The sequence below is a fragment of the Homarus americanus genome, unplaced genomic scaffold (assembly GCF_018991925.1).
Source record: "Homarus americanus isolate GMGI-L3 unplaced genomic scaffold, GMGI_Hamer_2.0 scaffold16712, whole genome shotgun sequence".
NCBI classification, from domain to species: Eukaryota; Metazoa; Arthropoda; class Malacostraca; order Decapoda; family Nephropidae; genus Homarus; species Homarus americanus.
In genome coordinates this window covers 5591730-5605524 of record NW_024757794.1, presented here as the reverse complement: position 1 = coordinate 5605524, position 13795 = coordinate 5591730, and the positions used below count along the sequence as shown (strand labels likewise).

Sequence of the window (13795 nt, the reverse complement as noted above, 5' to 3'; positions counted from 1 at the left end):
GCGAACGTGTCCCACGCGGTAGCATTCTTTACTGTCGGATTAAATCCTAGCACCTTTCGCGTCGCCGCCCAATCACATACGTGCCGTCCTGAGGCGGCATTCCTCGTATTCCTGAAGGGTTTCCGGGAATGCATTTTCAATGTTTCCTAACCACTGTTCCAGCCTATCGGCTGATGTCGCAGGGTAACGGCCATCGCCCTCAAACATGGGTATCTGACTGACCAATTGTGCTGCACTATGAGCTGAGATGGTCGTAAGGAAGGAATCTGGCATGCTGGAGGAGTTGGGAGGTACTAAGGAGCACGCGAGCATGGGGAGGGAAGTGGCGAGAGAGGGTGCAGGGCGGTTAAGGGGTAGGGGGGGAAGAGTAGGTACTAGTGGATTGTTCAGGGAACGGGAATAAAACGGAAGTCACTGGTGTAGTGTTAACAGAAGTCATATTAGCTTGCGAGGAGGGCTGGGACATGCTGATCGTGGAAGTTGAAACTGTCAATGTTGACGATGACGTCTGTGGGTGGAACGAGGAGGAGAGTTTACTGACACTTGCCCTGGTTGAGTTCTAGACCATTGTTCCCACTACCCAACAATATGTGAACCAGGGAGGGGGGAGTGGATAATTGTCACTAGGGAATGACCACTTGTACCACACTGAGGGACAGGAATTATATTACGAATGCTACCACCCTTGTACTGCCTGCTTCGTCAAGATAGTTACCAGTTTACTTCAAAAGATTCTAACCATCACTGTACTGACCACTAAGGGGAAGAGGCGTGAGTTTTACGTTAAGTGCACTGCCACCATTATAATGAGACAAAATCCCATATGAAGAGGTAAGCTAGGAGTTTATAGTAGTAGAGTATTATAGTGAGAGGAAATGGTATCGTGTCTCGAGGGTGTGATGCTAACACTGTATATTAACACAGGCACAGTACAAGTGTAGTATATAAAACACCAATGCGTGTTACAGCTTTATTTTACTAGTTCAATAGGGGGAATTAATGGGGGTTCGTACACAATTTATGATAGACTATGGTATTCTCGTATAACCTAACCTCACAATTAGAATGGGCACTTCACTAAGTCGATCGTTGGGGAGGTTCGGGATCACCGCCCTTCTACTGTCTACACAACCAGCACTTACTGTTACACGTTGAGTTGACAGCACTCTGTCGATGGACCCGGCTGAGGCCTCGTCAAACTTAGTGGCGGACTTCTCTCGACCGGGAATGGGGACGTTGTTGCTGGCCCTTCTTGGTTACAATACACTCTCGTGAGGGAGGGCTACGACGTCCTATATATTGGAAGACGAGCCGTCAGGTTGAGCTGATCGGGGGGGCGGCGAAGGGTCTCCTTACATTTGACCTCGCTAATGTAAGGTCAGGTCTGGACTTTTTCGGAGCTATAAGTTGTTGTATATTTTGGAAGAATCTTCTGATGAATGCTAGCCTGTTAACATCGTTGGTGTGGCCGTGTGACGAGAGAGGTGCTGGTTGATTTGTGGCCCCTTGGCTTGGGCTGCGAGGGGTCCCTTTACATTTGACCTGGCTAATGTGAGGTCAGGTCTGAACCTTGTCTGAGATGTACTGTAGGTTATTGTGTAAATTGGGGGAGGGTCGGCAGGTGGCTCCTTCTGACTGTGTGTCTCTTACATATTTGTTGGGGCCGTGTGACATGTGGAGGGGAGCTGGTTGATTTGTAACCCCCTTGAGCGGATGTGAGGGGTACCCTTACACTTGACCCCCATAATGTCGGGTCATGTCTTGACTGTTTCTGAGATGTAAGCTGTGGTCTGACAACCCATCACTACAGTTCCACAGAGTCGTTCGTTAACCGAAATTTTTTTTAACCGAATCTATTATTTCAATGGGATATTGGGTAATTGGTTCCAAGTCGCAGAAAAAGTATACATACAAAGTTCTGTATACTGGTAATAGAATTAACAAAACATTAAAATAAACTAAATACTGTACTGTACAGTATTCTGTACAATAATAAATAAGATAAACAATAGAATACTGTATTTTAACTTACTTTGAGGTGTGTATATCGTATTACCGGCAGCTTTGTTTACATATCAAACAGCTGATTGTAGAGGCAGTCGATGATGACATGCCATATTCTTTACAGTGTGTATTGGTTCTAATGCCTTCTTCGTGTTTCATAATAATTTCTGCTCTGTATATTATCAATATGTTAACTAAATTTCAGAATGACCAATAATTTTAATGTAAAAATGCAAAAAATATTCAAGAGACCAACAAAATCGATGTTCACTCCTCTGTAAACAAAGTTAAACTGAGAAACGTTGTTGGGTGATTCAATCAGCTGATGGGTGCACAAAAACTGTTCCCTGTACAGTACTGTCTTTACTATCAATATGTTAACTAAATTTCAGAATGACCAATAATTTTAATATAAAAAATGCAGAAATATTCAAGAGACCAACTTTCTTGATATTTACCCCACTGGAAACGAATGTAAACATAGAACCAATTACTGTATTGGCGGACTAGCTGATCAGTTGATGCGCACAACAAAACGTGTTTGTCGTAAGGATTTTGTTAATCGCACTGATAATCCTTATGGGAGCTAATTCGTTAATTAAATTTTGATAATCGAACCGTTCGTTAACCGAGGGACCACTGTATATGGTGCAAGTTACGAATATTTTGTGCTGCTCCACTTATAAACTTTTAACCTTTTCAATTAAGTATATTTGTGTATACAGTACTGTACAGTAATTATTATTATTATTATCATCTGTTTTAATATTTTTCCAGACACTAGTGTTCAAGAAATTGAGGAATGTTACAAGAAATTTATGAAGAGAGATGACATAGACATCATTCTGATAAATCAAAATGTGAGTATGATAATCCTTTAGTCTGTACGCACAATAGTATGTTGGAACAGATTTTTCAGATAAAATATTCGCATGAAAGATTAACAACTTGTAGCTCCTAGCAATAGACATAAATATAATAAATATTTTGATATAGATTTGCATAAATTTGGCCATCAGGAGTCTACATGTATGTAACGGAACTGCATCTGTATGTGAAATTATTTATTTAACATTAAAGAAATAAAGCTAGTGACTTAATTTCTTAAGTTAGTTAATACCCTAGCCCCAGGCTAGGGTGCCGCTGGCCGTCCCCCACACGGATAAATGGAGAAAAATCTAAACTTTTCCAAAAATAATTTTTAACCTTTTTAAATGATAAAACAAGCAAAGAGAAGTAAAAAAAAAACTATACATTAACCATCTAGAAACTTCCCTGTGGCAGCAGTGGCGAGGGAGATAAGGGGACAGTGTTCTTTTGACAGCGAACACTCGTGGTCACTGCGCACTTAGCGGCCATTTTCTGCTTGCCTTTTTGTCTTGGATGGCCAATAATGCATATATTTACTGATCATAATACTTATTTCCTATAAATAAATCATTTAGAATATTTTATTTGCATTATTTTTCATATAAAGTGCTCGGCAACACACACACACAGTCAGTCACCAGGCTGTCTGGCTGTCTTTGTGTTTGGTAGAGCAAGTAATGCATAAAATAATGATAATTCCACAAATAAATACATTTATAACATAATCATAGCATTAATTTCCGGTAATGCTACACTACAATACAACTACACTACTTTTAGCAATATTACTTGGATATAACATGATAAAATGGACAAACAATGAAAATGAAACAAACAAAAGTACAGTAGGTTAATTATGTTCAGGAAACTTTCCTGTGGCCGAGCGTGTGGCGTGACAGGCAAATAGTCACACTGGAACCTGATAACCCGCGCTGGGCATTTAAACAGTGGCGGGAAAAGGCACGCATTCTGGAATGTCACCCAGGCCTTAAGGGTTAAAGTGAATTGCTAGCTCGGCGTACTGCAGACGTCAAGTGAACATAAAGATTTTTAGATGGACACATGTGCTGGCATTGTAGTACGTATACAGTATAATTTTTACTTGTATGCAAAGAAATGTATATTCTATATTGTGTTTGCCCATAGGACAATTATTTCTTTTACCTGTATTGTACCTGTATATGTGTGTGTAATAATAATAATAATAATAATAATAATAATTAACGGTTTATTGAAAGAGCTTGGCAGCCAGAAGGCTGAAAATATACAGTTACATATTTGGGGAATGGGTTTCGAATTACAAATAATATACAAGTAACACAAGTGATACAAATAAGATATATAATAACTAGATGGGGAAAAGCTCAAACTACAGTTCATTTCAACATAGTGACAGTGCAAGGAGTAGTGTTTACTGGGAGTGAATACACTGGTTTATTACAAGTTATTGATAATTTTTACAATGGTGTGTGTGTGTGTGTGTGTGTGTGTGTGTAGACACACACACACAAAACACATACAAATATATAATAGTGGGAAAATACTCTTACAAATAATAAAAAAAAATTATTAAAAATGTGAGTCTACCCTCAAGTCCGTGCTTTATTAATAAAGTAATAAAGCACGAACTTGAGGGTAGACTATCACATTTTTAATAAATTTGTTTGATTATTTGTGAGAGTATTTTCCCATTGTTATTTATTTGTAGATGTTTTGTGTGTGTGTGTTTATGTCTACACGCACACACACACATTTCCAATACAGGGAAAGGAAATTACTGTCTCTATAACGAATAGCTCACTGTCCCAGCCGCAAATATTTCTGCAACTTTAAAACTACCGGTACCCATAGACATTCTTGGGTACATCCAGGGTGTCATCTGCAAATAATAGAGGACTGTGAAATATAAATCTGCATACTTAGGGGGGCCCCCCTGTACAGGTAGAAGAAATAATTGTCCTAAGGGCAAACATAAAGGGAATATACATTTCCTTGCACACAAGCAAAAATGTAACCCCCCACCCACTCCCACCACCCGGTCAGTAAATGTTATTCTTGGATTTGGCTCTTTGCGGCCATTTTGAGAACGTAACCCCCTCGAATTTTAAGGGCATGCTTTACATTGATAAATTCATTATTTTTTGCCTTCATTATGATTTCTAATAAGAGACCACTGCTCAGTATTGGATTACCACATCAGTTCTGGTCAAATTGGTGGGTTAGAAAAATATGACCCATGTGACCAACACTAAACTGCCAGTGTAGGTTTTTTACTTCCTCTTTGTGCCTGAAGGGGTGCAGAAGCCACTGTAGGAAGTAGGAAAGATAGTGCTTGGAGATAAAAAGATGAGTGCAGCCACACAACTATAATAGGTAATGATACAAAAGTTATGCTTTTGTTTTGTAATGTCAGCACTGCTTATGATGCAGAGTTGGAAATTATGGTCCAAATTAGAATAATACAAATTTGGAAATTCCTGAAATGGATATTTTGTTACCTATGTGTTACATCATGTTGCAGTTGTAGTATTCTTGTTGGTGAACAAGGCTAACAGGTGTGCTGCATACTGTCTATCATTTAACTCTGTGTATGAAGACAAAGGTTTTCTTAATTAAAATGTGAATTTTCACCTAATATTTTGTTAGCAGATATCTCTTGAAATTTCTGATATGTCAAATTTAAGCCTGTAAAAATTTTTCTGAAGACCTCTGTAAATTATCATAGCTATCATGTAAATAAGGTAGATATCACCCATACTTGTACAGTACAGTACTACAAGGTAAAAATATGTAGATTGATAAATCAAATAATGTACTGACTGAAATGAATAGAAAAACAGGAAAGTTTGAGAAAGCTTAAATTTAAATGACAAGATTCAGAAAAAAAAAGATGTAAAAACAGATTGTTAAATAGTGCAGTTGTGTAAATGTATCCAAACTGATTTTAAAACCATATCATTATGACTGTACACAAGAAACCATACAAACTTGTAGGCATGAGATTTTAATGACCACAATCTTTGTCACATAGACTTGGGTCATGATTGTGACTGATTTATTTTCAATGGCCATTGGGAACCTGATGGGTCCCAGGTCAATCCATATAAAAAAAAATCCCGTATTTGCCAGTGTGTAAGATGCTTTTTTGTGTGTGTATCACAAATTACCTTGTGTCTAATGTGCATTATGGATGGGAGGCCAAACGCCATAGGCGGAGATGCCTAGCTAGGGAGTCCACTAAGCACAAAAATTTTGTTACTAATAATATTCCTAATACAGTGGGGTATGCTATAACGAACGTAATTGGTTCCAGAACCTCGTTCGTTATAGCATTCGTTCGTTATAGGATTAATCCGTTCCAGGCCCCCAAATACAACCACTTAACACTGAAAAAATTCTGTGGAAAATGTAAAAAATACGGAACTTTATCTTACCTTAGTGTTATTCAGCATGCAGGTACCCCTAAACACTGGCACAGCACTATCACTTCCACTGGGAGTCTTGGCTTTAAGGTCCTCAAACAATTGTTTAGCCTTCTCACAAATTATAGCTTCACTAATGTTACCACCTGCCATTTCTTTCTCCTTTATCCACACTAAGAGTAAATTTTCCATCTCTTCAATCACATTACACCTTGCTTTGCTAAGTCTAGAGATTCCCTTAGCCACTTGCACTGTTTTTAACTCCCCTTTATTCTTCAAAATCGTACATATAGTCGATTTAGCCATCCCATGTTCATCACTAAGTTTCGCAATGCTTCTTCCATTTTCACGTTTCTTTATAATTTCTTTCTTAGTTTCAAGGGTTATTAGCTTTCCCACTCGCTTTGGACGATTCATTGTTACAATTGTATACTTGTACAACAAAATAGTTATACAAATAACGCGAATTTCCACATTAAAAGACGAAATTTCAACAATAACAGTGGTGCACTGGCTACACAATGAGAAAAACATGGCGCCTGACGCTCTTGTTGTGGGTCGCGGTACAACAATATTCATGCGCCAGGCGAAATAGTCCCGTATTCATCCGCGTTCGTTGTAGGAGTTGCGTTCGTTATAGCATACCCCACTGTACAGTGGTCCCTCGGTTAACGAATGGTTCGGTTAACGAAATTTTGGTTAACGAATTGCCTTACATCAGAATCTGCAATTCGGTTAGTGAACAAAAATTTGATTAACGAAATCCTTACGAACATCATGTTTTGTTGTGGGCATCAGCTAATGGGCTAGTCTGCCAATTCAGTAATCTGTTCTATGTTTAAATTCGTTTCCAGTGAAGTAAATGTCAAGAAAGTTGTGCTCTTTAATATTTTTGCATTTTTTATATTAAAATTATTAGTCATTTTAACATTTATTTAACATATTGATAATATATGCAGTACAGTGGTCCCTCGGTTAACGAACACAATTTATTCCAGAAGGTGGTTTGTTAACTGAAACCATTGTTTCAATAGGATTTTGGGTAATTGGTTCCAGCTCACCGAAAATTACATACAAAGTAAAAATAAATGCAGTAAAGTACACTTACTTTGAGGTGTGTATGTAGAAGGCTCCTGGTTGATGATGATGGGAATTAGAAGTGGGGGTGGAGGAGAAGGGAGAAGAGAAGGAAGTGGGGGTGGAAGAGAAATCACCCCATGCTTCATGCCGTCATTTCACCAATAAAATTTTAAGTTCACTAGGTGTAATTCAAGATTATTTTCTTTAAATCAACACTGCACTACACTATATATTTTGTCAATATGTAAAATAAATTTCAGAATGACCAGTAATTGTACTGTTAAAAACGTAAAAAAATAGTTTATGTTCAAGCGAGTCTCAAGCAAGATGTTACCTCCGTTGAGCAGAGACACAAACTGACGCCATGCTGGGTGAGTCAAGTTGCTGTTTGGTGCACTAAAAACTTGTTTCCTGTACTTCAATTATGTTAAGTAATTGTTAAAATGACTAAAAATTTTATTATAAAACTTGAAAAATTATTGAATAGTACAACCTTCTTGATATTTACTCAAATGGGAACGAATTTAAGCCCTAGAACCGATTACTGTATTGGCGGTCTTATATTCCAGCTGGTGAGCAAGCGAAAACATGTTGAGAGGAATTCGTTAACCGAATTAAAGATTCTTATGGAAGGTAATTCGTTAACCGAGGGATCACTGTACAGGGAACTCGTTTTTTGTGCGCCCATCATACGCTTGACTCGGCCACAAGGCGTCAGTTGGGCTTTGTTGACAGTGGAGTGAACATCTATTTTGTTGGTGTCTTGAATATTTTTGCATTTTTAATTGAAATTATTGGTCATTCTGAAATTTAGTTAACATATTGATAATATATAGCGCAGTGCAGTGTTGATTTTAATAAAATAATCTTGAATTACACCTTGTGAAATTAAAATTTTATTGGTGAAATGACGGCATCAAGCATGGGTCCCCTTCTCTTCCACCCCCACTTCTAATTCCCATCATCATCAACCAGGAACCTTCTACATACACACCTCAAAGTAAGTGTACTTTACTGCATTTTTTTTTTTTCTTTTTTTTACTTTGTATGTACTTTTCGGTGAGCTGGAAGCAATTACCCAATATCCCATTGAAACGATGGATTCGGTTTACAAAATTTTCGGTTAACGAACGACCCTCTGGAACAAATTCTGTTCGTTAACCGAGGGACCACTGTAATAAAATACTGAAAAGCAAGCCAAATTATCACAATCTATTACTATATCTCAAACTTACGGCAAATTTGCCGAAGACATAAATAATGGCTTACATTGGCTTGACAGCAGAGGGAAGCTCACAATATCTCACTGTACCTCCTTCCCCAGCATACGTAACCCACACCAAATACACGTCTTACATTATTTAAGGACTGTATTACCTTTAAGAAATATTTGTTTATTATCTAAATGAAAAATGACCCTAGAAAGATAAAAGAAATGTTCACAGAAAGTTCAGCTGCCAGTTAGCCATTTGCAATGAGTCGATGACTCCAAAACAATAGCGATGGAGTTACACCCTGGTGGCAGTTCGCGGCAACACAAAACATCACAGCTAAAAATGCGAGTCACATCCTGTCGGTAATTCTTTTGATCAAAATATAAACAAGCCACACAGCTGCTCTGATCACAGGTTGAGTTGGGTTAGTATAATGTTACTATATATGATTTCCGACTTGATTCCAGTGTATATTGTATTTACATGCACAAAATCATATGTTTTACTCGACAAAACCACTTTAAAATCACTTTCAATAATTGTCTGACGAAACTTACTCAAAAAAAAAAAAAAATCCACAAAATATCCTTGAAAAATAGAGGTGCGTCTTATACGCCGGCAAATACGGTATCCATCATGTACAATCCGTAGCAGAATGGGTATGATATTGATGTCAATGCTTCATTGATACTTATGTTGGATAGGCAGATAATCTTTGTTTATTTCAGGGAGTAGCGACTCTGCCTTGCCAGCTAATGGGTCATTCAGACATCCTATGCATAATGCCCAGTTCCCACTCCATAAAGTGATTTAGTGAAATGTTAGGTTTCTAGTCTTAAAACATAATTTAAATTTGCAAGTTGGACCCGGGACACCATGCCATTGGGTAATCGCAACTAACCCACACAAGTGTGGAAAATAATCGTCCAGGGATAATGATGATGAAACCACAGGAATATGTTATGTACAAATCTTACTACAGGACATTCGAAAAATGGACAGTATTATATAATTTTCCCATTTTCATCTGTCAGATTGCAGAACAAATCCGTCACGTCATTGATAGTGACAATGATAACCCTCTCCCAGCTGTCTTAGAGATTCCCTCTAAGGATCATCCATATGATCCTACTAAAGATTCTGTGCTTCGCAGAGCCAAGGTAAGAACATGCTTTTCTTTGTTAATGAGTTGATATTGCATATTCTCCTTTATTCTTTCTTTTCTTTTTCCTATGTTTAGTACCCGTAATTGAATACCTTACATAAGACGGGCTTGTGATGAACTGAGCAGTACAGGTACAGTAGTTGGTCAATCATCCCATTTATGACATCTTTTTTTTATTAACATATTCTAATCAGCTTTAGAGGGGGAAACAGAAAATCCTTAGTTACCGAAAATTAATCTGTCAGTATCAGTTCACATATGGACACTACATGATGCCTATATCAGCATCTCGGCATATTCTGGTTATTAAAAAAATAAATAAATAAAAAATACAATATCTTAAGGATTTTGTTTATACAACAAGGTGCAGTATTGAAATTACCAACAATAGAAAGTCACTTGAAATGAAGGACAGGTTCCTGGTTTGGTGAAAGTTGCTGAGGTCCATCGAGGCTTAGGCACTACTTGAAAGAAACGTGTATCTGCAAAAATACATGGCACATAGCGAATCATGTTTGCAAAATGTAAATGGCATATACAGGTATATTAAACTATTTATAATGGGAGTGTGTATAGTAAGGACTACTTGTATCCAGTACCATATACTGTATTTATTTAGCATCTTTCATTATTTTGAGAAGATTTGGGTGACTGTGTTCAGAATTTATATCCCTAACATAATAATTCCCTTAAGCCCATCACTTTAGGTGTTTGTGGTATGTTCATGTATAAGCAGCATAGTGTACAGTATATGATTTTTTTTTTTCTTAATTTCATCTTTTTAAGCAGAATTTAATCTACAGTCCCCCAAAAGAGTGTTGTTAGCCATGGGGTCGATGTGATTCGAGGCTTCCGAGCAATGTTACTTAACCTGTTTCTAGGCGGTTTGTAGTTCAAAATCCACGACCTTTGAGTATGAATGAGTATACAGTATAAATTTTTTAATGATACATACATTAATATAGTTAAATGGATTTCTTGTTACACTGTATTGAAGTATCTAGTATGCCATACAAGGATGATTCCCTCCCCCAATCCTACCCCCATATCTAGCTGTTGTTGATATGGCAAGCAGGCGTACCAACTTATGATGATGCACTGGGGATCATATCAAAGCATTTCGTATAGTATTTCAAATTGTAGCGACATAAAATCTAATGATAATTTTTGGGGGGATTGTACATTGTACAATAGAACCTTTGTTATCTGGCATGAGGAGAATGGGAGGTACAGTACAAGTTAATCAAATACTATATACCAGTTAACAGAGTTACTCTTACCTAAAGAATACAGTACATTCCCTGTATTCATCAGTCAGGTTGTAGTAGCAGTATTATACATTACTTTTGTTTCTTGAAGTTTATAGTGGTCAAGTATGCATTAAAATTGTAAAATATACAGTATTTAGTCTCATATGGGTAGCATTTTGTGTAAATCATCACTTAATCCACTTGAAGTGAAGTTTGTACATTTTTATTGGTGGATATAATTATACATACTGTACATATATTATTTTTTCCAGGGTTTGTACAGTGCTGAAGATATGCGTTAAGAAGTCATCAGTAGTGGCGAGAGAGAGAGAGAGAGAGGCCTAGGTGCTGGTCTCTGTTGTCAACATTCCTTTTATTAGCATGAATGTCAGTCAGTGTGATTAATGAAGGACCATAAAAAGTACAGTAGATGCTCCTACATTAATAATTTTGAATATTATACTGTACAATACAGTACTCCTCAAAGCTTTTTTTATGCATAAATATACTAATATTTTCACTTTGTGAAAGTATGTAAGGTGATTCACACAATAATTTTGATGATGATTTTCCATTTAAGTAGTAAAAGCATATTAAGAATGAATTAAATTGACAAATAGAGAAATATTGTAAGGATATTATTAGCTTTCGAATGTACTTTCATTTTCAGATTTTACTTATCAGTCTCCAATGGTCATAATAATATTGCCTAGGAATGTATTGATGAGAGGATAGTAGTGTTGCTATATGTATAGGGAACACCAGTTCATTATGAGTCATTAACTTATATGTGATATAAGGAAGTGCATTTGATGAGGAGTATAGTGTGTATAGGTAGAGGAACAAGTACTAATTAAGTTAGATTAAACCAATGGGTAATGGGAATGAAATATTTTCAACAATTTTATAAATTTTTAGGATAATTAACTGGCAATACCTTGTTTTGTAGGTATTATCTAAAAGGCTTTAAAGAGTTCTCCATCTACATAATGTATAATTTTTTAACTTCGTCTTATTTGCATTGGTCCATAGGGCTTCCTGTTCCACACAAGAGAGTGAATTAATAAAAAAAACCTACACAGTATGAACCCAACCTCCTTCATCACTATTCCCCACAAACAAGCACCCCGAGACTCTTACACCCGGAGTTTTAATTGCCCTTCCTCCTCCTTCAATAAAGAACCCGTAGGTAGGAGTCCTTCCTTCAAGCGGTAGTTTTAATCACCCGAAGCTCTTCCTCTGTGCGGGACCATCGAGGATTGGGTTGGTAAGCCCTTTCCGCCTTCGCTGGTGCATTATGGTTCATCTCACCCATATGGTTAGTATGCTGGAGGTGACAAAACACTGGTGCCAAATTTGAGATTGTACACGGACGACCATCAATATGGGAGTTATTAGTACACCTGTACCAGTAATTGGCGGTGAAAAAATTCATAAATTTTCCAGGTGATAATTCGCTTACAAAACTGATGAAAAGTTGAATTATTTATTTTAAAAGTGCTTACTTTATATGTCGCATAAAGTTTAGTGATGATGTCCTGCCAGTGAAATTTGGCCCTATCCGTTTTAAGAGTTCTTGCCTGGAAAGTTGATTGCCTGTTTATATTTTCCAGACATTAAACTCACAGAACTGCTAAAATGTTGAATAAATTATCTTAAATGTGCTCACCTGTTTAGTACCAGTGTTTGTATGATGAGATGACACCAACAGCTGAACAAGCTTGCTCTTGGCAGTAAAACAAAACACAAGTCTCTTGAAAATTTCATAATAATGTCTAAAATCTTTAATGTAAAAAAACAGGCATGTAAAATTAAGATTAAGTTTGTCCTTGTTCATAAATTGCATTTATTATAAATATCCAATAAAACAAACAAAACAATAATGAAGAAGGTAACAAAGATCAGCTACTAGCCACACCTTCAAGTTCCAATGTTATTGGTTCATTTTTCCACTGCCCCTCTCTGTCATGTGCTGTAGTGTGGGGTCCTTTGCATTTGAAACTTTGTTTGTAGACACAATGATCCCCGTCAATGGAAGATGTTGATTAAAACTCCGGGCGTTATTCCCACATCACAGTGCCCCATAAAATTGTTCTCTTAAACACCATCCTCTCACCATGTCTGCTGCCTTTTTTATATAGTCCTATGCTTTTAACTTTTTATTACATTCCTTAGTATGTTCATTATTTTAGTACTGTACTGTACTTAATTTTCTAAAAAACAAAAAAATATATAGATATATGTAATCCCATATCCTCTGTACATTCCATATACTGTACAGTACTTACCCAAGACTGTCAGTATGATATCTATTAGAAAAATTATTTGATTTGTGTGTGGTTTTCTGGTTTATTGGGTAATCTACTTTTACAGATTGTCACTTGTATGCAGTGTAGGTTACAGAGGTCAACCACTAGGACTTGTCCCTCTGGATTGATAACTTTCTCCTTTGATTTCTCTCATTAAAGTTGCTAGTTTTCCTGCCTTATTAGAATATATTCAAATATGTTATATCATGTTTTCTTTGCCATCCAAGCCTGTCTTCCACCCATCAAAACAATTTCACTAAAATAATATATATATATATATATATATATATATATATTGACAATCCCTTGTCCGAAATCCTTAGGGCCAGAGGCATTTCGGATTTTGGAATTTTTCTGTTTTCAGAATTTTTTTTTTTTTTTTTTTTTTTTTTTTTATTAGCCCACCCAGGCACAAGTCACCGACCCACATTGGGGCCTGGGGGCGAAAATATAATAATAATTATAATAATAATTCATAGGC

At 36.8% G+C, this 13795-nt stretch overlaps 1 protein-coding gene across 1 annotated transcript in view; it reads left to right on the top strand.

Moving 5' to 3' along the window:
* Positions 1 to 12119, top strand: part of LOC121857690 (V-type proton ATPase subunit F-like) — a 68496-nt gene extending 56377 nt beyond the window's left edge. The window contains exons 3-5 of the mRNA XM_042353763.1: positions 2782 to 2864; positions 9625 to 9750; positions 11278 to 12119. Coding sequence (XP_042209697.1) covers positions 2782 to 2864; positions 9625 to 9750; positions 11278 to 11307 — 239 coding nt within the window. The 3' untranslated portion in view covers positions 11308 to 12119. The remainder of the gene's footprint in view (positions 1 to 2781; positions 2865 to 9624; positions 9751 to 11277) is intronic.
* The last annotated feature ends 1676 nt before the right edge of the window (positions 12120 to 13795 follow it).